The following is a 24,693-nucleotide window of genomic DNA, read 5'->3' as shown; positions in this document are numbered from 1 at the left end:
GGGCCCAGGCTCGATTCCCGGCTGGTTCGGAGATTTTCTCCTCTCAGGGACTGGGTGTTTTGTTGTCTTCATCATCATTTCATCCCCATCCGGCACGCAGGTCGCCCAATGTGGCGCCGAGTGTAATAAGACCTGCACCAAGGCGGCCGTACCTGCCCCGTAAGGGGCCTCCCGGCCAATGATGCCAAACTCACATTTCCATTTCCATTACTATAACTGAAAGGAACAGGACCCACCATAGAAGGTGGCATGTGGCGAATCAGAAGCTTAGAGCCCACAAATTATTTAAAATGCCTGACACACACACACACACACACACACACACACACACACACACACACACACACACACATAATCATGGAAATTTTAAGGCCAAAAATGATGGATAATGCTTCTTTCTTGGTGAGGGTTTTAGTCACAAAACCTACTATCCATTACACTCTGTCAATCGTGTGGGGCTGGACTCATCTGCTGCCAGGATAAGACATTTAGTGGGGTCATATGGAGTGAGACACGAGGGAGACATGTTTTAAGTCTGAAAGCTTCGTAACATCCTGCAGTCCTTTGCCAACGGACGTTTCTCTGCACTAGGTAGTGTAATGGTTCAGGAATGGTGGTCCTACGGGGAATAGACTTTTAGTAGGAATTCAATTCCCCAACACTGATTTCTACTAGCTGGTGTTGGTAGGACGAGAAGTTTTACTGCCTGAATGTACTGAAGCGTGGGGCAGTTGCAGGAAGCAGTGTGTCCAAGATATTCAACTTGATGAACAATACAGCAACACATGCTACATTTTAGATTGGCCTGTTGATTGAGAGTGAAGAGATCGTTCAAGCTGTTCAGCAGGTCCTTTGCATCTTTGCCTTAAAAGAGAATGTCGTCTAAGTAATTTGTTTTCCTCACTACGTCGTGAGTGAGATGCTGCGGTTATCACTGAAATATTGTAACCTCCCCACAGAAATATTTTAATTTAAAATGTACAATGAACCATGTGTAACCTCCGCACAATAATAATAATTAAATGAATTTTAAATATTGTAACCTCTGAACAAAACTGGCTCCCATTTATAATCTCCGTTCAGAAATGCATTCACATTTAATGTTCGCAAAATTCTTTTCTCATTTAATGTTCAGTTCGAAACAGAAAAATTCCTGAACACCAAAATAATAAAAAATTCAGTTACCTGGTAAATTTTATGACGACAGCAACGCTGCGTCTCGGCCCTGTATTCTGAATAAAAAAAGCAAAAATTCTTACCTCAGTAAAAACTGCGAAATATATCTGCTCTTACATAAAAAAGTTTGGCACAGCTCCGTGCAATGCTGGCCTATGCTTTGTGACTCGTGAAAGGAATTAATTATTCATTGGATAAAATCTTTAAATTGAAATGAATGCTTTTTTTAAAAAAAATATTACTTTATATTACAAAAATTATTATTGTGGCATTTTAAAAAAAATTGGAATGACAATTCACATACATTACTAGATATGCGCAAGGCTGCTTCTTTACCTTAAACAATAATACTCATCCTCCAGAGTCTCGACCAGAGCAGACACCCGACACGTGCACACAACTGCCGACTACACAAGACTCACGCAGACTACTCAAGACTACTGCCGACTAGTGACAAGCAACAACTAACTACATACTGCTCTCTGGTCAGAGACTCTCCTATGCCTTGCCCATCGCGGGCAATGCATACGTCTTACATAACCCTCCACTGGGGGGGCAAAAATTTGGTAGCGTTGGTGAGTCAATTGGACTTGCCATGAGCAACAAAAAAATTTTCCTAATTAACTAAGTTTACAATCACAGAATATATACATAAATATAATGCAGAACATGAAATAAAATATAGTGCGCATGCACTGAGTACAGAACACATCAAGCAATGACAAAATGTATACAGAATGAGTACAAAACATATTAACAGATGGCAAAGTGCACACGCACTGTAGTACAGAACATATCAGGAAAACACAAAATGTATAGGCAATGAGTACAAATCATATTAACAGATGACATAAAGTTCACACACACTGTAGTTCAGAATATATCAGCAAATCACAAAATGTATACGCAATGAATACAAATCATATTAACAAATGACATAAAGTGCACACGCACTGTAGTACATATGTAATGAATACAAATCATATTAACAAATGACAAAGTGCACACGCACTGTAGTTTTTTTTTTACTGTTTTACAAGAACTAGGATAGGAAAGGCAAGGTTTGCATCATGGTTGTAGCACATTAGGTTGCACGCAGCTGCACTGAAATTCCATACCTTTCTACAGAAGCACAACACCAAGTGAGACAATCTGAAGTTCTTTTCCCTGAAGTATTAATCAGTGTAGCCAAGACACTGAAATGTCGTAGTAATATTCCATGTTATCATTTTGGTAGTACATTAGGTACACCAAACAGTGGGACCATTATAACATCTCCATCGCTCAAGGTGGTGGACAGCATGTCGTGTCAGCACCACATTCTTGTAAGGTACACCAACGTAGAAGTAGTGCAAAAACCAAATATAGTGCTCCATGAGCATGAGGATAGACAGGACAAACGTATATTACAGTAATTTCTGGTAATTAGGTCATAAGGTGAAGGACATGAAGTTGTATACCAGTCATCATTGATAATTACACTAGTCTAACAACTAATTTGAGTAATTTGTGGCACTCATCACCCAGTTATTAAACATTTCTGTACCACGTATGAAGTATTACAGAATAATGTTCATAAGTCACTTTTTTACAGAGAACATTGGCACTCATTGGTCAGTTACAAACCATCAGAAGTCATCATTCAATACAGGAGTTAAAGAGTGTAGCATCAAGCTACTGGTGTTCATATATATAGCATGTAAGTGACACAATATAAATTCAAAATATAAGAAACAGTGGCATTCGTTGGCTAGCAATTATTGAATATTACAAAACATTTTCCATCATTCAAGCGACATATGACATATTTAAAAATAATTATTGGCATTCATTGATCAGGTACAAATCATCAGTCAAAAAATGAGCTAATGAGTGTAGCATCAAGCTACTGGTATTCATATATATAGCATGAAAGTGATATAATACAAATTTAAAATATAAGAAACATTGGCATTCATTGGTCAGCTAGTATTGAATATTACAAAAAATTTTCATCATTCAAGTGACATATAACATATGTAAAATGTAACACTCTGTAGCTATTACTCAAAGTCTGTGGTTGAAAAAGAATTATTCAGTATTACTCATAACTCTTTTAAATTGGTATCATTATTTGGGACTGGTAATACATTTTTTTTTTTTTTTGTGCTAGCAATGCATTGCGTTGGGATCGATAATTGATTGCTGGGGCATAACAATATATGCATTTGACTTATTGCTGCAAAAGAAGATGTGTAACGTCATTTGTCATCATTGAGCTGTAGCAAGGTTATGAAACAAATAGAGTATATGTGATCACATTCACGAATGACACAGGTTTAATGACTAACTGCTTATAGCAGATTAATTTCATGAATAATTTCTCCTGCAAAAAATACAAAATGGATTATTAAACTGAAAGAAGAAACGCATATTATGCTGAAAAGTAGTGAACTTCGAATTAACAGGTAATGAAATGTGTAAAAAATATATATGTTTTCTAGCTGTCCTTTCCAAATCCTTCAGTCATCATACCATGCGACATAAGACATACTGTCAAAACAAACTGCAACAAATACTTAAATAACTATATAGCATAAATACATAAACTTCAACATTATCCTCATCTGCAAAGAAAAACTTCATTATCATTACTGTCATCACCTGCAAAGAAAAACTTCATTATCCATTTCAACGTAATTCCATTATTCCCATCACCTATAAAGAAAAACTTCATTCACTAAAACTAAGATGTATAGTTCAGTCTGACAGCCTGCATCAATCGCCTCGTATTCTGAAAGAAAAAATTAGTTAAGACTGCTATCATACGATGTGTATAGTATATTCTTGTTAATGCTTGTTAATTCTGATCCATTTACTCTTCGTGACGAGGTATTACATCTTCTTTCGTTCAGTCTGAAGGTGAAATTCCCATTTCTGTTTAACTTATTTCTTTTACACGTTATTTCTTTCTGAAAATGAAGAACAATAATTAATGTCTTGCATTTAAATCATATACCCATTAAATAAAAGCTGGTTTCTAGTGATATAATTGAGCATACAGCATAGCATGACAGAAAACGTAATATGTCAAAAACATAGACAGTGTGCAGGTGCAAAAATGTACACAGAATATCACAATGTAGCAGAAAAAAAAATGTAAAAATAGTCACGATGGTGAGATATTATAAGGCAAAATGTCAAAGTCAACTGGTGTTTGTTATATCTAAAATATTTCATAGTGCATACAAACAAAACAGGGAAACAATCATATATACATGAACAATGGAAGATGTGCACAGTCTGATGTGTAACGACAAGAAGAGCGACCTGCTAACCTTACCTTGCCGGGCACTTGCCAAGAAAGAATAAGATAATCATCAGTAAGTAATCACATAAATATAATTGCGTAAGTGGTCAAAAAATGTGTAAGTTCATCTGGAAAAATGTGCACGGTCTGATGTGTAACGACAAGAAAAGCGACCTGCTAACCTTACCTGGCCGGGAACTTGCCAAGAAAAAATATGACAATCATCAGTAAGTAGTCACGTCAATATAATTGCATAAGTGGTCATAAAATGTGTAAGCTCATCTGGAAAAATGTACACGGTCTGATGTGAAACGACAAGAAAAGAGACCTGCTAACCTTACCTTGCCGAGCCCTTGCCAAGAAAAAATACGATAATCATCAGTAAGTAGTCACATAAATATAATTGCATAAGTGGTCAAAAAATGTGTAAGTTCATCTGGAAAATCATCAGTAAGCGTTCATGTGAACATAATTGCATAAGTTGTCGTAAAAAAAATCAGTAAATGTCATTACAGTGTGATAAATCATAAAGTATGTTCATTCAATAAAGGGTTTGATGTTAGAGATATGGTGGTTCCCTTTGGTTTCTGGTTCTCAGGGTTTCGACATGTACTACATTGGGGTGAGGAATGCTGCGAATTCGATATGGACCTGCATATAGAAGCTAAAATTTACTACATCTACTTTTTCCTCTGTTAGATAAATAATGTGTGCGTACTAATATCTTCTGTCCAATGTGAAAGTCACGGCGTGTACAAACCTGTTCTTGCTGTCTTCTCCGGCGCTCTGCGACACGTTTGATATTGTTCAGCGCAATGTCAATTATTTCATGGTGTCATAGTCGACGAGATGTAGGAAAGGTTACTAATTCTTTAATTTTATTAGGTGGTTCAACATTTTTCAGTATAACAGACGGAGATAGCATAGTAGATTCATTTGGTATGGAATTAATTACATCCTGGAATGAGAGTATGTGTGTGTCCCAATCAATATGTTTTTTATGGCAGTATATTCTGCACAGTTTACCAATTTCTTTCATTAATCGTTCACAAGGGTTCGAAGGAGCATGGTACCTGGATATATAGATTGGAGAAATGTTTCTAGTTCGTAACATACGTGTCCATATAGCAGATCGAAACTGTGGTCCATTGTCGGAAATTACTTTCAATACATGCCCTACTTGAAATAGAAAATGTTTTACAAATGCTTTCGAAACAGTTTTAGCAGTAGCTTTGTGTAATGGAGTAAAGGTAACAAATTTTGAAGTGAGTTCAACAGCGACAAAGATGTAGCAAAAACCTCTACTAGTTCTGGGAATCGGACCAAAAATGTCTACAGCGGCCATGTGTCTCAATTTAACAGCTACAATGGGATGTAATGGAGGAGTATGTGAAGACGTATCTGACTTAATTTTCTGGCAGATTTTACATGACGCTAAAACTCGTCGAATACGTTTCTCCATGTTGGTAAAATAACAGTTCTGTCTCAGTATAAGAAAACATTTTCTGGCTCCGTAATGTCCGTAACTGAAAAGAGTATACCAGATTAATTTCTTAACAAGCTCTTCAGGAATGCTTAATAACCAATTGTTGCTGTCAGAGTGAGAGCGACGAAACAGAATGTCATTGCGTACAGTGTAATGGTTTCTAATCGTAACATTATTCCTATCTTGCCAAAGATTTCTTTCCATACGTTGCCTTAACTCTGCTCTTATGCTATGTCTTGTAATAACGACGAAATGACATTTTCAAATGCAACTTGTTGAATGTACATGACACTGAAATTTTCTTTGCAGAAGTTGGTTGCGATGTCTTGCTGATTGTTGCTGAGAGAACGCGATAGTGCGTCTGCTACAATATTTTGTGTATGGCAATGTGAACAATTGTAAAATTAAATTCCTGTAAATAAAGTTTCTATCTACTGAATCTGTCGTGTGTAAATTTAGCCGAAAGTAAAAACTGTATCGCTCTATGATCTGTGTAAACGGTCGTATGTCTTCCATAAAGAAAATGCCGAAATCTCGTAAATGCCCATACAACACATAGTGTTTCAAGTTCTGTAACAGAATAATTGCGTTCAGCAGGTGACAGAATGAGACTCGCAAAGGCTATGTTTTTAATTATTGTACAACCATCTTCAATTTCCTGAAAAATATGTACGCCTAAAGCGGTGTTAGAACTGTCGGTGGCAATGGAAAAATTTCTAGTAAGATCTGGATGCGATAGAATTGGTACATTCAACAAAGCATGTTTCAGGTTCATAAATTCAGAATGTGCTTGCTTATCCCAGGATCAAATAGTGATTTTACCTGTCAATTGACATAATCCAGGGTTGTCTAAAGCAGAGTAATGAATAAATTTACGAAAAAAGTTAATTAAGGCCAAAAAACTGCGTAGTTGTTTCTTCGTCGTAGGAATAGTAATGTCACGTAAAGCTTGAAGTGTTTCCGGGTCAGGCGCAATGCCCTCTGCTGAAATTATATGTCCAAGAAATTTTATAGAAGTTTTACCAAAGTCCGATTTATTGAGATTAACGGTGAGTTCTTGTGCACGAAAAGTTCGTAACAGTTGTTCAAGAATCAGATTGTGTTTAGACCAGTATGCTTCTGCAATAAGAATGTCGTCTACATACGTTGTGATCCTGTCTTTCATGCAAAAGTGTGTGTCGGATGTCGTCAAAAGTAATAACATTTTTGTGAACAAGATTCTGCGTGTCAAAAGTATTGCTTGTGTTACTGGAAGATGCAACCTGTATTGTATTTAGTCAAATTCTATCTGACGTGCTATTATTTTCGGGAGGATGTTGCGGCATTTCAACTATTTGTACTGTTCTGTTATTTCTTCCTGACGTATTACGTTCGGGATGATATCTACTGTCTGGTTCATTCATGATAATATGTTGTTGTGGATGATTCTGCTGCTGATAAGACCGACTGTTATTAAACGTACGCTGAAAATTGTGCTCATTACTTTTACGTCTGTCATGACAGTCATTTCTATACGGTGCATTGCGATATGAATTGAAATAGTGTGATTTCTGTACGTACTGATTTCCTTGTTGCTGTGCGTTACTATTTGTTGGAGCTGACGCTATACGTGTAGGCGGCGAAACATTAAAGCTTGGTTGACCTTGTACATTACATTGTTGGTTAGGTGTGCTAACCGGCTGGTTTTGTTGCTGTTGCGGAGAAAAAGCTCTATTGTTTCCAAAATGCGTTCGCTGTTGCTGATAATTTTAGACATACTAATGATTAAAATTTTGTTTGTTATTAAAGTTCTCATGGTTGTCGTTTCTGGAGCGTCTAATAAAAACTGCCACTGTAAAACTTGTCTTATCAGGGTTTCTTTACTCATTCTTAACCCTAGATAGAGCGATAGTTGAAGAGCTGTTTTGATAGATATAAAGAATAGTAGAAGAGAAGGCAGCAGTGCAGAAAACTAAAGATGAAACAGCACTACTACAGCTCGTTGCCCTGTGCGCGCTATGGCACATATTCATCAAAGTGTAATGAATCCCCTGAGGTCAATTACACGCTGCAAATAAATTTTTGTTTCTGCGTTACAGGCAATGCCGGTGAATATTCAAAAGCAAATTGCTGTATCCATGCTAATTCTAGTTTCTGCATTACACGAAATGCCGGTAAAAATTCAAGAGCAAATTGTCGTATCCAGTTCAAAGCTAGTTTTTGCATTACAGGTAAAGGCGGTGAAAGTACAAAAATTAATTGTCGTATCCAGTTCAAAGCGTGTACCTGTGCTCTGTCATTTTTAAATACTTTAAATTTTCTCACTGATAGAATATGTTTCTAATAAAAATCATCGTCTCTGTACGTCTGGACAGGTTCCGGATTGTATGAGAATCTATTTGTCTGTGACTGTTCGGAATCTAAGTCACATACTCTCTGTAAATTACCTAAATTATACTGGCTGTGTGAGTGTGACAAATGTTCGGAATGTGCCGTATGCTGTGACGTGTTATTGACTGAAACATTTTTCATCTCTGTTACCTCTTGCTGTAAAGTTGACAATTTTCTACGTAATGTATTATTGGACGAATCTATCTCACTCATTGTCTGCTGTAAATTTGGAAATTCAGGTGTTTGATTAAACGAAATCGGTGAAGTATCGTCTGATTTGCTGTCTTTATTACTTTCAATAACGTCAATACGGCTGGCCAATTCATCATATTTTTCAGTCAGTATTTTTATCTGATCATCGTTTTTAGTGTCACAAGCATTAATTTGTTTTTGTATTTTACGTGTGGTTTCGTTCAATTTTTTAACGTCTGCTTTGATGGCAACGGGGTCCTGTATTAGTCCTAATCGTTCGAGTCTGTCGGTCACTGTCTGAAAGTCTGTTGTGTGTGTATCTGTTTTTGATTTAAGATCGGAAATTTCATCACGCAATTCGGTGTTCAACTGTTTGATAGTATTAATTTCGTCTGATACTGTAGCAATATTGTTGTCTACATATGTTTTTGCTTTCGTAAACAATTTACGTTTATCTTCCTGTATCTGTGCTGTAATTGTTTCCATAACTTGTCGTTTTATTTTATTTTGTTCCTGTATGAATTTACGGTAACGCGTTTCACTGTTTTGTAGGTATTGATTAAAACGTTCGTCAATTTTACTGTTCTGTTGGTCAATTTCGCGTCTACTTTTGCATCCAGTGTGCGTGAAAGTTCTGCTGACATTAATTTAAACTCGTCACGTAACTGTGTTGCGTTTTCAGAGCATTGTTTACCGACTGCACTAATTCCGTCTGTAAGTAATTTAGTTGTGTCTGCATGTATTTTATTTAATTCATTAGCCACAGATCTAATTTCTTCACTACTGTTCCTAGCACAAGCATTAATTTCCTCACGTAATTGTTCTTTAGTATCATGACATTGCGCGGCAACGGCAGTAATCTGTTCACTAAGCTGTCTAGAATTGTTGTCTAGTTTTTCATTAATTTCATTAATTTGTTGGTCGAGATTTTCATTAAGTTGTTTGTGATTGCTGTCTTGTTTTTCACTAAGTTCTTTGTTCTGCTCACTAAGTTGTTAGAAATTGTTGTCTTGTTTTTTATGATGTTCATTAATTTGTAGCAACAATGCCATAATTTGAGCTGAGCCAAAATTAGCAACTCTATTCTCTGTGCAGTGTGTTGGTGTATCTGCATTTGTCACGTTTTCTGTAACCATTTGGTCATTCTGTAATTCTCGAAAAGGTTTGCCAATCGAATGTGCACTGTTTGTCACTAAATCGGAATCTAATAAATCTGTCGTACTTTGAGTACACTGTTCAGTTTCGTTAGAAAAATTTATCTGTTCACAATTCAAATTTTGCAAATCGGGTGTGTTAAACTGGGCAGCGTTCATTGTAATAGAACGTCCCGCGTCAACAATTGCCGTTAAATTAAGTGGACATAATTGAATTTATTTGTTCATCATTAGGATCTAAATCATTACTAGTGGTCTGTATGCACTGATAGTCTACTATTAGGGGATTATCATCATTACACTGAGTGTCGCAAGTACTATCGGTCAAAGTATTCGAGTCGGCTATTTCACTCATTGCACATCGCGATGTACTGTTAACAGTTTTTCGCGGCATTTTTTCACAAATCAAAATTAAGCACAAATGAAACAAGGACGATGCAAAAATGCAACAAACACAATTACAACATAGAGCAACAAATTGCCGATGATCTGTGAAAGAAAGAGTGACAAATTAGTAAATGCGTTGCGCCAGATGCAAACTACATTTAAGTAAATAAGAGCAGATATGTGACTACTTATCAGAAGATTCATAAAGAAATACGATCCTGGCCGGATGTCGCCACGTGTAACCTCCGCACAATATTAATAATTAAATGAATATTAAATATTGTAACCTCTGAACAAAATTGGCTCCCATTTATAATCTCTCTGCAGAAATGCATTCACATTTAACGTTCCCACAAAATTCTTTTCTCATTTAATGTTCAGTTCGAAACACAAAAATTCCTAAACACCAAAATAATAAAAAAATTCAGTAAACTGGTAAATTTTATGACGACAGCAACGCTGCGTCTCGGCCCTGTATTCTGAATAAAAAAAAGCAAAAATTCTTACCTCAGTAAAAACTGCGAATATATCTGCTCTTACATAAAAAATTTTTGGCACAACTCCGTGCAATGCTGGCTTATACTTTGTGACTCGTGAAAGGAATTAATTATTCATTGGATAAAATCTTTAAATTGAAATGAATGCTTTTTTTTAAAAAAAATACTTTATATTATAAAAATTATTATTGTTGCATTTTAAAAAAAAATTGTTATGACAATTCACATACATTACTACATATGCGCAAGGCTGCTTCTTTACTTTAAACAATAATACTCATCCTCCAGAGTCTCGACCAGAGCAGACTCCCGACACGCGCCGACTCGCGCACACAACTGCCGAATACACAAGACTCACGCAGACTACTCAAGACTACTGCCGATTAGCGACAAGCAACAACTAACTACATACTGCTCTCTGGTCGGAGACTCTCCTATTCCTTGCCCATCGCCGGCAACGCATACGTCTTACAATATCGCTGGGGCCCTGGGTATATCAAGCAAGTGTCTGTTGTACTGGTACAGCCTGAATGGAGTATCAGTCGTAGGATTTGTGTGGATTCCTTGTCAACTCGCATCTTGGGGTACCCACGCCTCACGTCGGTTTTTGTAAACAATATCCCCCCTAGAAGATGGGTCAAGACCACCTCAACTTTTCCTGTCAGGTATGCATCACTGAGAAATTTGCCATTGTTGATCGTCTTGATATCTTCAAAATTGCATAAGCTACCATTCGATTCCTAAGCAGTGAGAACGGACGTAGTCCACACAAGTAAGAATGTCCTAATCATGTAGGCACTGTAAGTACCCTGAAGCTTATCACTTAACCTTTGTATCGAGGAAGTTGTTGGGGGGGGGGGGGGGTGTGGAGTCGCGAATTTATTATCCAAGTGTATTGGAGAAGTTCATGCTTAAGAGAATGACCACCAAAATCCAGGATGGGATGTTGTGCGACCGACACTGTTCTTCAGCTGTTAGTTGTCCATTACATTTTATAAAGTCAATGTAATAATTTCCTATTGGGGTATAAAAAGAGTTCGAGGGAATGTGGTCGGGAGATACAGTATGGTTTCCAATCTATAATGGTCATGGTTGATCCTGTTTCAATCTGCAAGAAAATGGCGATGCTACAGATTTCAACAATTATTGAAAGACATTCTGTAGACTTTGGCAAAACTGACTGAATACATGCTATGTCTGGGTTCAGTTAATCCACTTTGTCTGCCGCTATGTCTGAAGAGTCCATGTGGATGCAGTCCGTCGGAACCTTCAAAGGTGATTCACACGCTTTTGCCCTACGTCCGGATTTCCCACAGGAGGTACAGTTGATTTGGTGGTAATGGCTTTGCTGTTGCTGACGCGTGGTAAAACAGTAATTGCAGGAAGTAACCTGTCGGAGAGAGCACTGGGATACCGTGTCGTTATCTAAACTTAGTGTAATTAGGCGATGTCCTCGATTGGCTTCGAGGACGAGTTACAAACACATGTGAGGGGTCCTGTTGCGTATCTAACGAATGAAGAAATTGGTCCAATACCCTGATGATGAGAAGAAAGGTCTCTAGAGGTGGGTCCTTGAGATTCAAGAGAGCAGTCCTGAGACCATTATACAGGGAATGCACAAAACTCATATATCTAACCAGTAAAGCAACTTATGCTACCCTCCACTGGGAGTTTCTGGTTAGAAAACAGCAGTCGTGACATAAATAATGGTTGCGGAAAATCCGTTCTCTGAACGACTGTCCTAGCAGTTTATGACAACTAAAATATCTTTGGCAGGTCAGCCTTACGTGCACTTCAGATAAGTAGTACTCAAGTACTTTTCTTCACCCTCTCATACGAAAGTGCATTGGGCTTCACATCTCAATTTAGTTTCTGTAGTAGGTGATAAAAGCCCAGGTATACATACTGTAATAGTTATCCCGAGGTGGTGAGACGGTAACATTACAAGTGTTGAATCCCAAGCTACAAAGGCGGCTTAGTATTTGACCTTTACGCCCGGAGGCGTCAGCTAAACATTTCTATCTGTAATTTCATTTTGTTAACGACATTGCTAAAAGAATATTGTATTCTCATGCTCGCAGGAAACTGGTCGGGATGCACCCTCAGTCATCGGGAAACAATACTGGACACAGCAGTCTAGCAGCTCACTTCGCGGAATGACAAACCAACGGGGACGAGTTCCTGCTTATCTCTGCAGCTCTAGAATGCCCTGGAGTGGAGGAGTTAGGATGTTGCATGTTATGACTGCATGCTGTAGGATTTGCAGAACGACGATGTGGGAGCTGTCACGCTCCCTCGTCTGCGCATCCTGCTGTAGCTCTGTTCAGTGTGTGTTAATGAATTAAGAGCACTGGCCTGTTTACGCATTACTAGCCCTCTTTAATTTCTCTCTAGATTGTGACACGCGGTCTGACTCGTACTTCGTACATTTACCGTCTATGTCAAGCAATTGCTGTGCAACAGTATGCGGGAAACAAGGATGCCTCTGATTGCCACCTGACGCGCAGTGAACCAGGATTTGCTGCTTGGTGCTTGCAACGTTTCCCATGGTCCTACCTTGCTGTCGTATGCGAAGAAGGCTGGTAGCGTTGACCGGAAACCCTTGTCTGTGGAGCTTGTCTTGGAGAAGCCGGAGGAGATTTCCGAAGGCGAAATGGAGACGGCTTCTAGATGATTAGTCAGGAGTTCATAGGTGCGCTGCATTTGCTGGAATAGTGTCAACACCTAGAGAGTGTGATCCACCAGTTCCGTCATGCTGTATGCAACGTTATAATTAGCATAATATCGATTGGAAAACATTCACAAGCAGTAACTACCCGGATTGGAACACACTCTTTATACTGACATGATCACAAAGCATTGTTGGCAACAGTGATGACTCTACAAATTTATCTATCATAGAGTAAGAGCAAGTCTACTATGGTAAGGATTAAATCAAAAGATATAATAGTTCACTGCTTAAAACAGACAACAACACTTCTGGTGGATGAAGGTCAGTTAGATCGTAAACGTGACTTAGGTCAGTTAACAGACGATTTATAAAAGTCAAGGTCCTGTAGGGTGCTCAAAGTACAAACTGAATGAACACGGTTTAAGCCCCATATTGAGAGAAATTACCAAAGGCCAGTATGTACTCATTTGAAAGTTAACAACAATAACTTTACAACACCACAAGTCTGCCTCAATGACTGGGCTTCGTCTTCTCTCTTAAGGAGGCCCCACAGGCTCCTAAGCCTATGGCAGGCAGCTTCTGGGGTCACGAAGTTAACCTAAATGGCAGCGACTCCGTGAAGACGGCCCTGAAGTTAAAATCTTTACTGGCTGAATCCTTGCAGGTCCAGCTCGTGGCCCAGTAGACTCACTCAACGTAACCTAGTCTGCTCTGGCAGCACTCAGTATCTGAATGCAGCTTCACCTATTTTCGATCACAGAGCCCGCGGAAGAGTTTAGCTCCTTGTGGCCCGCGGACTCTACTGGCACCAGGGTGACCATATGGTGTACGGTTTGAGCATGGCCGTCTGTCTTCGAGCATATTGTCCCCTGTTCCTCAGGCATCTAGAGGGCACCGATGGGATGTTGGTTGCTGACATGTCAGGGGTTAATCCTCCATATAGCAGTAGTGACCCTGCTGTTGTATGCTATCATGTGATCAGTAACTAGCATTATGATGTTACCTGACGCCCAATACAGTGGTAAAGACGAAATATAAATGGGCCCTTCACAATAGATTAAGTCAGTATAACCAGAGGAAAGGCACTGCAACCGTGGCCGGAATCCTGGTGATACCTTGCAACATTTCTCAACTGCACATCCTGAAAATGTACACATCCATGCACCGCCTTTCAATCATTCTCCTAGAAAAAAGGCGTGTATCCACTCCCCAAATCATTCGTCCTGATATATGTAAGCTTTCGTGGTAAGGTAACAACTTGAAAACCGCAACAGTTATATCAACTACTCCACTGTTGTCATGTCATGTCAGTTCACTGATATTCATCTGATCTTACTGCAGAGTCTATTAATTTTTTTATACGCGTCACGCCATTTATTTCCTGTATACAGCACATTTAGCGGAGAACATATAGCGTCCATCGTCTTAGACAAACATCAGGAAGATATCGAATCGAGTTGATATATATTCCTAGATGGCCCTGATCCTTGACAATTTAGAGAAGATACAAATTATCTGGACAGTTCATAAATGTGCTTCATCCAGTGAGAAGTTAGCTAACCAAGTCTTACGCTGTTTGACAAAACTTCTTCCTAATACTATGTTTGTTTTGCTCCTGCCACACATTTTGTGAATTAGTTCCAGTTTTATGCTGTAGCACCTGCACTATATGATCAAAACAAATATACATCGACGATGACTTCGCTAACTATCCAACATCTAAAAAACACAATTTAACGAATTTCAAATTTTTTCAAGTGATGGAAGTATCGTTTAAACATTTTGATGGATATTATCTCTCATTTTTGTCTAGACATCAAGTCATGCCGATGTTTTGCTACTGTTGTTGTTGTTGTGGTCTTTAGTTCTGAGACTGGTTTGATGCAGCTCTCCATGCTACTCTGTCCTGTGCAAGCTTCATCTCCCAGTACCTACTGCAGCCTACATCCCTCTGAATCTGCTTAGTCTATTGATCTCTTGGTCTCCCTGTACGACTTTTACGCTCCACGCTCCCCTCCAATACTAAATTGGTGATCCGTTGATGCATCAGAACATGTCCTACCAACAGATCCCTCCTTCTAGTCAAGTTATGCCACAAACTCCTCTTCTCCCCAATTCTATTCAATACCTCCTCATTACTTACGTGATCTACCCATCTAATCTTCAGCTTTCTTCTGTAGCACCACATTTCGAAAGCTTCTATTCTCTTCTTATCCAAACTAGTCATCGTCCATGTTTCACTTCCATACATGGCTACACTCCATACATATACTTTCAGAAACGACTTCCTGTCACTTAAATCTATACTCGATGTTAACAAATTTCTCTTCTTCAGAAACGCTTTCCTTGCCAATCTACATTTTATATCCTCTCTACTTCGACCATCATCAGTTATTTTGCTTCCCAAATAGGAAAACCCCTTTACTACTTTAAGTGTCTCATTTTCTAATCTAATTCCCTCAGCATCACCCGACTTAATTCGACTACATTCCATTATCTTCGTTTTGATTTTGTTGATGTTCATCTTATATCCTACTTTCAAGACTCTGTCCATTCCGTTCAGCTGCTCTTCCAAGTCCTTTGCTGTCTCTGACAGAATTACAATGTCATCGGCGAACCTCAAAGCATTTATTTCTTCTCCATGGATTTTAATACCTACTCCGAATTTTTCTTTTGTTTCCTTTACTTCTTGCTCAATATACAGATTGAACAACATTGGGGAGAGGCTACAACCCTGTCTCACTCCCTTCCCAACTACTGCTTCCCTTTCATGTCCCTCGACTCTTATAAATGCCATCTGGTTTCTGTACAAACTGTAAATAGCCTTTCGCTGCATGTATTTTACCCCTGCCACCTTCAGAATTTGAAAGAGAGTATTCCAGTCAACATTGTCAAAAGCTTTCTCTAAGTCTACAAATGCTAGAAACGTAGGTTTGCCTTTTCTTAATCTAGATTCTAAAATAAGTCGTAGGGTCAGTATAGCCTCACGTGTTCCCATATTTCTACGGAATCCAAACTGATCTTCCCCAAGGTCGGCTTCTACCAGTTTTTCCATTCGTCTGTAAATAATTCGCGTCAGTATTTTGCAACCGTGACTTATTAAACTGATAGTTCGGTAATTTTCATATCTGTCAACGCCTGCTTTCTTTGAGATTGGAATTATTATATTCTTCTTGAAGTCTTAGGGTATTTCACTTTTCTCATACATTTTGCTCACCAGGTGGTAGAGTTTTGTCAGGAGTGGCTCTCCCGAGGCTGTCAGTAGTTCAGATGGAATGTTGTCTACTCCCGGACCCTTGTTTCGACTTAGGTCTTTCAGTGCTCTATGAAACTCTTCGCACAGTATCATATCACCCATTTCATCTTCATCTACATCCTCTTCCATGTCTATAACATTGCCCTCAAGTACATCGCCCTTGTGTAGACCCTCTATATACTCCTTCCACCTTTCTGCTTTCCCTTCTTTGCTTAGAACTGGGTTCCCATCTGAGCTCTTGATATACATACAAGTCGTTCTCTTTTCTCCAAAGGTCTCTTTAATTTTCCTATAGGCAGTATCTGTCTTACCTTAGTGAGGTAAGCCACTACATCCTTACATTTGTCCTCTAGCCATTCCTGCTTAGCCATTTTGCACTTCCTGTCGATCACATTTTTGAGACGTTTGTATTCCTTTTTGCCTGCTTCATTTACTGCATTTTTATATTTCTTCCTTTCATCAATTAAATTCAATATTTCTTCTGTCACGCAAGGATTTTTACTAGCCCCCGTCTTTTTACCTACTTGATCCTCTGCTGCCTTCACTACTTCATCCCTCAAAACTACCCATTCTTCTTCTTCTGTATTTCTTTCCCCCATTCATGTCAATTGTTCCCTTATGCTCTCCCTGAAACTCTGTACAACCTCTGGTTCTTTCGGTTTATCCAGGTCTCATCTCCTTAAAATCCCACGTTTTTGCAGTTTCTTCAGTTTTAATCTACAGTTCATAACAAATAGATTGTGGTCAGAATCCACATCTGCCCCTGGAAATGTCTTACAATTTAAAACCTGGTTCCTAAATCTCTGCCTTACCATTATATAATCTATCTGAAAACTCTTACTATCTCCAGGCTTCTTCCATGTATACAAACTTCTTTTATGACTCTTGAACCAAGTGTTAGCTATGATTAAGTTGTGCTCTGTGCAAAATTCCACTAGGCGGCTATCCTCTTTCATTTCTTACCCCCAATCCATATTCACCTACTACGTTTCCTTCTCTCCCTTATCCTACTACCAAATTCCTGTCACCCATGACTATTAAATTTTCGTCTCCCTTCACTATCAGAATAATTTCATTTATTTCATCATACATTTCTTCAATTTCTTCGTCATCTGCAGAGCTATTTGGCATATACACTCCTGGAAATGGAAAAAAAGAACACATTGACACCGGTGTGTCAGACCCACCATACTTGCTCCGGACCCTGCGAGAGGGCTGTACAAGCAATGATCACACGCACGGCACAGCGGACACACCAGGAACCGCGGTGTTGGCCGTCGAATGGCGCTAGCTGCGCAGCATTTGTGCACCGCCGCCGTCAGTGTCAGCCAGTTTGCCGTGGCATACGGAGCTCCATCGCAGTCTTTAACACTGGTAGCATGCCGCGACAGCGTGGACGTGAACCGTATGTGCAGTTGACGGACTTTGAGCGAGGGCGTATAGTGGGCATGTTGGAGGCCGGGTGGACGTACAGCCGAATTGCTCAACACGTGGGGCGTGAGGTCTCCACAGTACATCGATGTTGTCGCCAGTGGTCGGCGGAAGGTGCACGTGCCCGTCGACCTGGGACCGGACCGCAGCGATGCACGGATACACGCCAAGACCGTAGGATCCTACGCAGTGCCGTAGGGGACCGCACCGCCACGTCCCAGCAAATTAGGGACACTGTTGCTCCTGGGGTATCGGCGAGGACCATTCGCAACCGTCTCCATGAAATTGGGCTACGGTCCCGCACACCGTTAGGCCGTCTTCCGCTCACGCCCCAACATCGTGCAGCCCGCCTCCAGTGGTGTCGCGACAGGCGTGAATGGAGGGACGAATGGAGACGTGTCGTCTTCAGCGATGAGAGTCGCTTCTGCCTTGGTGCCAATGATGGTCGTATGCGTGTTTGGCGAGGTGCAGGTGAGAGCCACAATCAGGACTGCATACGACCGAGGCACACAGGGCCAACACCCGGCATCATGGTGTGGGGAGCGATCTCCTACACTGGCCGTACACCACTGGTGATCGTCGAGGGGACACTGAATAGTGCACGGTACATCCAAACCGTCATCGAACCCATCGTTCTACCATTCCTAGACCGGCAAGGGAACTTGCTGTTCCAACAGGACAATGCACGTCCGCATGTATCCCATGCCACCCAACGTGCTCTAGAAGGTGTAAGTCAACTACCCTGGCCAGCAAGATCTCCAGATCTGTCCCCCATTGAGCATGTTTGGGACTGGATGAAGCGTCGTCTCACGCGGTCTGCACGTCCAGCACGAACGCTGGTCCAACTGAGGCGCCAGGTGGAAATGGCATGGCAAGCCGTTCCACAGGACTACATCCAGCATCTCTACGATCGTCTCCATGGGGGAATAGCAGCCTGCATTGCTGCGAAAGGTGGATATACACTGTACTAGTGCCGACATTGTGCATGCTCTGTTGCCTGTGTCTATGTGCCTGTGGTTCTGTCAGTGTGATCATGTGATGTATCTGACCCCAGGAATGTGTCAATAAAGTTTCCCCTTCCTGGGACAATGAATTCACGGTGTTCTTATTTCAATATCCAGGAGTGTAGATTTGTACTACTGTCGTGGGCGTGGGATTCGTGTCTATCTTGGCCACAACAATGCGTTCGCTGTGCTGTTTGTAGTAGCTTACCCGCATTCCTATTTTTTTATTCATTATTAAACCTACTACTGCATTACCACTATTTGATTTTTATCTATAAGCCTGTATTCACCTGACCAAAAGTCTTGTTCCTCCTGCCACCGAACTTCACTAATTCCTACTATACCCAAATTTAACCTATCCATTTCCCTTTTTAAATTGTCTAACCTACCTGCCCAATTAAGGGATCTGACATTCCACGCTCCGATCCGTAGAACGCCAGTTTTCTTTCTCCTGATAACGACGTCCTCCTGAGTAGTCCCCGCCCGGAGATACGAATGGGGGACTATTTTACCTGCGGAATATTTTATCCAAGAGGAAGCCATCATCATTTATCCATATAGTAGAGCTGCATGCCCTCGGGAAGATTTACGGCCGTAGATTCCCCTTGCTTTCAGCCGTTCGCAGTACCAGCACAGCAAGTCCGTTTTGGTTAATGTTACAAGGCCAGGTCAGTCAAGCATCCAGACTGTGGCCCCTGCATCTAATGAAAAGGCTGCTGCCCCTCTTCAGGAACAATACGTTTGTCTGGCCTCTCAACAGATACCCCTCCGGTGTGGTAGCACCTACGGTACGGCTATCTGTATCGCTGAGGCACGCAAGCCTCCCCACCAACAGCAAGATCTATGGTTAATTGGGGGGGGGGAGGGTTTGCTACTAACGACGAAGAAAATGTGACCGGCAGTTTTTCTCGCTTGCAAATAAAGATGAGGCAGTGCAAAATGAGAAAAAAGTGGGAGACTACCTTCCAAGTGTGAATCAAGTGACCAAATTTGTACGCGAGTTCACCAAGCGACAAGCAATATTTCAGTCTCTGCAAGCTGCCCTTGGTGCTATCTTTATTTATTCCTCATCTCTTCGGCGTTTTTGCCCTGTTGAAACTATTTTCCAGAACTACGAACTGTTAATTTTATTCTTTGAGGATCTCGAGCCCGAAAAGTCTGATGGTTAATTGTTAGTGTTCTTTTTTTCTTTTCTCTGTCACTACACTTTGAATTAAAATTTTCGAGCCACTTAAAGACTTGAATGCGTTCCTACAAAATACCTATATACACTTCTGGAAATGGAAAAAAGAACGCATTGACAATGGTGTGTCAGACCCACCATACTTGCTCCGGACACTGCGAGAGGCTGTACAAGCAATCATCACACGCACGGCACAGCGGACACACCAGGAACCGCGGTGTTGGCCGTCGAATGGCGCTAGCTGCGCAACATTTGTGCACCGCCGCCGTCAGTGTCAGCCAGTTTGCCGTGGCATACGGAGCTCCATCGCAGTCTTTAACACTGGTAGCATGCCGCGACAGCGTGGACGTGAACCGTATGTGCAGTTGACAGACTTTGAGCGAGGGCGTATAGTGGGCATGCGGGAGGTGGACGTACCGCCGAATTGCTCAACACGTGGGGCGTGAGGTCTCCACAGTACATCGATGTTGTCGCCAGTGGTCGGCGGAAGGTGCACGTGCCCGTCGACCTGGGACCGGACCGCAGCGACGCACGGATGCACGCCAAGACCGTAGGATCCTATGCAGTGCCGTAGGGGACCGCACCGCCACTTCTCAGCAAATTAGGGACACTGTTGCTCCTGGGGTATCGGCGAGGACCATTCGCAACCGTCTCCATGAAGCTGGGCTACGTCCCGCACACCGTTAGGCCGTCTTCCGCTCACGCCCCAACATCGTGCAGCCCGCCTCCAGTGGTGTCGCGTCAGGCGTGAATGGAGGGACGAATGGAGACGTGTCGTCTTCAGCGATGAGAGTCGCTTCTGCCTTGGTGCCAATGATGGTCGTATGCGTGTTTGGCGAGGTGCAGGTGAGAGCCACAATCAGGACTGCATACGACCGAGGCATACAGGGCCAACACCCGGCATCATGGTGTGGGGAGCGATCTCCTACACTGGCCGTACACCACTGGTGATCGTCGAAGGGACACTGAATAGTGCACGGTACATCCAAACCAATCATCGAACCCATCGTTCTACCATTCCTAGACCGGCAAGGGAACTTGCTGTTCCAACAGGACAATGCACGTCCGCATGTATCCCGTGCCACCCAACGTGTTCTAGAAGGTGTAAGTCAACTACCCTGGCCAGCAAGATCTCCGGATCTGACCCCCATTGAGCATGTTTGGGACTGGATGAAGCGTCGTCTCACGCGGTCTGCACGTCCAGCACGAACGCTGGTCCAACTGAGGCGCCAGGTGGAAATGGCATGGCAAGCCGTTCCACAGGACTACATCCAGCATCTCTACGATCGTCTCCATGGGAGAATAGCAGCCTGCATTGCTGCGAAAGGTGGATATACACTGTACTAGTGCCGACATTGTGCATGCTCTGTTGCCTGTGTCTATGTGCCTGTGGTTCTGTCAGTGTGATCATGTGATGTATCTGACCCCAGGAATGTGTCAATAAAGTTTCCCCGTCCTGGGACAATGAATTCACGGTGTTCTTATTTCAATTTCCAGGAGTGTATAATTCCAAAAATAAAATGACAGTTCCCTGACCCTTTACTCCTCTTTACAGGATCCCCTACACGTAACACGAAGTAGAGACAAAAACCTAAAATGTGATATGTCCTGTACTTTCTAGACAGAAATAAGCAGTGGCCGTTCTCAGTCTAACTCTTCCAGGAAAGAAATATAGTTGTAACTTTACTCTATAGACCAAAGAGTATAACTGTTGAAAATGGTCATCACTATGGTATTTTTACTGCTTCCGAGGCGCCAAGTTCAGAACTCATGTTGTTTAGTTTCTTCGTGCTGCTAGTATGAGTCTGCTAAGAACGTAACTGTGCTCTTCTTTTGACTGAATATCAGGAGGACGAAGGAAATGGCCAACGTTATTTATTACTGTCTTCATTGTGAATCATATTGGCTAGTACTGAAGTATGAACAGCAAACCAGTGCGGTGGCGCCTTACTGCACCTGTGGTGCCCGGAGAGAGCTTAACGTGCGCATCGTGTTTACCAACGAAGATTTGGTTAAGAAATCTTAGCTATGGTATTGTGTCTGACGTTATGGTTCCTCCGCTAAATATTAGGTATATCCAATTTGATTCACACATCCCTCAATGCAGTTATGTTGTCAATTACACTAAATAACTTTATTGTTACTTACATGGATATGAATGTTTATAGCTAGTGTGTATGAAAGAATATGCTCTATAGTATTTGGATTAATGAAGAGAAGAAATAAACACTTCGTTTATGTGTATTACTCAATTTTGCTGCTATAAAATAACTTCTACTGATAATTTTGCGCCGTACGTTTAGCCTACATTACCTAAGCCTTAGTACTTTCATTCTCACTATTACGTCTTGCTTCCAGAGCTGGGGCCTGCAGATAAAATTTGTGCAGCCGCGTGATGCCGGGTGGTACGAGTGCCAGGTTTCTACGCATCCGCCCACGAGTATTTTTGTGGAGCTTAAAGTAACAGGTAAGATATATACAGATATATCACTCATTAATACGACATTTGCTACACTCTACAGCAGGACCACTCGGGAGGTGCCTAGGATACAATGCGTGCTCAAACTTTTTCCGCTCTGAAGGGAAAGAAATCATTGAGAGCCTTCGACATAGAATCCTAACTTCGAAAGCAGTGTTCAGAAATGGTACCATAAGTTTAGGCTTTGGTGAAACGCAAAGTAAGAAGTATTCATCGACATCAGGTTGTTCAATGTTCAACGTGTGAATAAAAGAGTCTCGAAGTATAATTTTACGTCAATTTAAACTGTGTCCGAAAACGACATTCATCCCAATGCAGTACCAACCATAATAAATATCATGTATCGTACTTAGCTGCCGCATATCCTTAGACCGATAAATTAATTCAAATGTAAGTTTCATCTCATTGTCATTTACCATTAATACTTCCCTTTTAGAAAACAAATTTGATTAGAAAGGCGTCAGCTAGCCACCGCGAAGCGATATAGACTACCTCCGTCGTACCAACATTTCTGGTTGTAGACTCGACTAATTGACAACAGTTGCTCGCGCCGAGCTGCTTTTGGCCAGCCACTGTGGCCGAGCGGTTCTAGGCGCTTCAGTACGGAACCGTTCTGCTGCTACGGTCATAGGTTCGAATCCTGCCTCGGGCATGGATGTGTGTGATGTCCTTAGGTTAGTTAGGTTTAAGTAATTCTAAGTTCTAGGGGACTGATGACCTCAGATGTTAAGTCCCATACTGCATAGAGCCATTTGAACCATTTGAACCGAGCTGCTTTGTGCCGATTCCTCCTCCCCTCCCCACCCCTCCTCACTCCACCGGTACCACTACCATCGTTATCCGCAAGCCGGCCGGCTTCTGAATACTGAGACGTGAACCCGAGCCAACTAACACGAGCATATCGGTGAATACACCTGTGCCAGACAATGTACAAATACGTGCTGAAAAATATCGCCTCTGAATTTATTTGAAAACTTTTAAAGTTTCAAAAATTAAACTTCATCATCACTCACCACCTTTGTTCTTCGGCCTCTACATATTTACTTCTTAAGATAATCACAATGGCGACGAACACATTTCTTCCAAAGAGAAAATAATTTGCTGATACCGTCACTACAGAATGTTTGACTTCGTTGACGAAGCCAAAACCCACCTCTTCTTTCTTCGCTACATTGCTAGCAAAGTGAAGACCTCGAAGGTGTTCTTTAAGTTTTGGAAATAGGGAAATGGGATTGGAGAAAATCCGTACTGTATGGAAGATGGTGGATGAATGCGAACCCAAGGCATCGCATTGTGGCAAATGCCGCAACACTCGTGTTTTGTCTGGTATTGTTTCGCTTTAGGAGAGGATGTTGAGGTCGCTGCACGTGTGGAAAAACTCTGTACATTCGAAACTCGCTTACATCAAGCTGTTCCTCACGTACCGTCATAGATATGTTACATACCGCTCTATTCCAAATACGTAGACATAAATAGTAAAGATGCAGAATGATAATAAAGTTGGTTTTATTTAAAATGATTCAGAATTTACGTATAAGAACTGAGGTGTCCTCGAATATAACAACTGGTAAACCGTAAACCTTTGTTGTTATTCAGCTGAGTTTGTTCTTTATCTCAGAACAGTGAAAGATGAGGAAGAGTTATTAGGTGGACAAATATATGTACATGGAAACTATTGTACTTTCACATTATTTTGAGCAATTGGGTATGCGTTTATGATCAAAATAGCTATGTATTTAGATAAATAATTTTATTTTCGTCGAAAGATTTCATTTTTGAGACAAAAAACTTCTGTCATGTTCCACCATTGTTGTTGGCTGTGTTTTACCCACGTCTAGTTCTACTATTGTCTATGGCCATGCTTAAGGTACTTTTTGGAGCATTATAAGCTCACGTTTCCGTGTACGAAAATATGTGCTCCGAGTATTAGATGACAGGAAAGTTCTCATCTAATTGTATTCCTCACCCCAAAAATTGTGCATAATCATTTCATTTGTCTGTTGATACGATTTTTGTTAAGACTTTTTGTATCTTGGAGCATTATAATTATAACCTTGGTATCATTTAGTAAGTGATTATGGCCATACTGTCTCTAAATGTCTTAGAGAGCCTAGGCAC

The 24,693-nt window shown here is 41.1% G+C and overlaps 1 protein-coding gene across 1 annotated transcript in view; it reads left to right on the top strand.

Annotated features, from left to right (window-relative positions):
• The window catches only part of LOC126485021 (protein turtle homolog B-like), a 465,069-nt gene that overhangs the window by 395,888 nt on the left and 44,488 nt on the right, over positions 1-24,693 (top strand). Inside the window, exon 5 of the mRNA XM_050108625.1 lies at positions 22,455-22,563. Within this exon, the coding sequence (XP_049964582.1) occupies positions 22,455-22,563 (109 nt within the window). The remainder of the gene's footprint in view (positions 1-22,454; positions 22,564-24,693) is intronic.

The sequence above is a fragment of the Schistocerca serialis genome, chromosome 6, assembly GCF_023864345.2.
Source record: "Schistocerca serialis cubense isolate TAMUIC-IGC-003099 chromosome 6, iqSchSeri2.2, whole genome shotgun sequence".
NCBI classification, from domain to species: Eukaryota; Metazoa; Arthropoda; class Insecta; order Orthoptera; family Acrididae; genus Schistocerca; species Schistocerca serialis.
The sequence above is the reverse complement of the archived record's forward strand: the minus strand, read 5'-3'. Positions and strand labels throughout refer to the sequence as shown.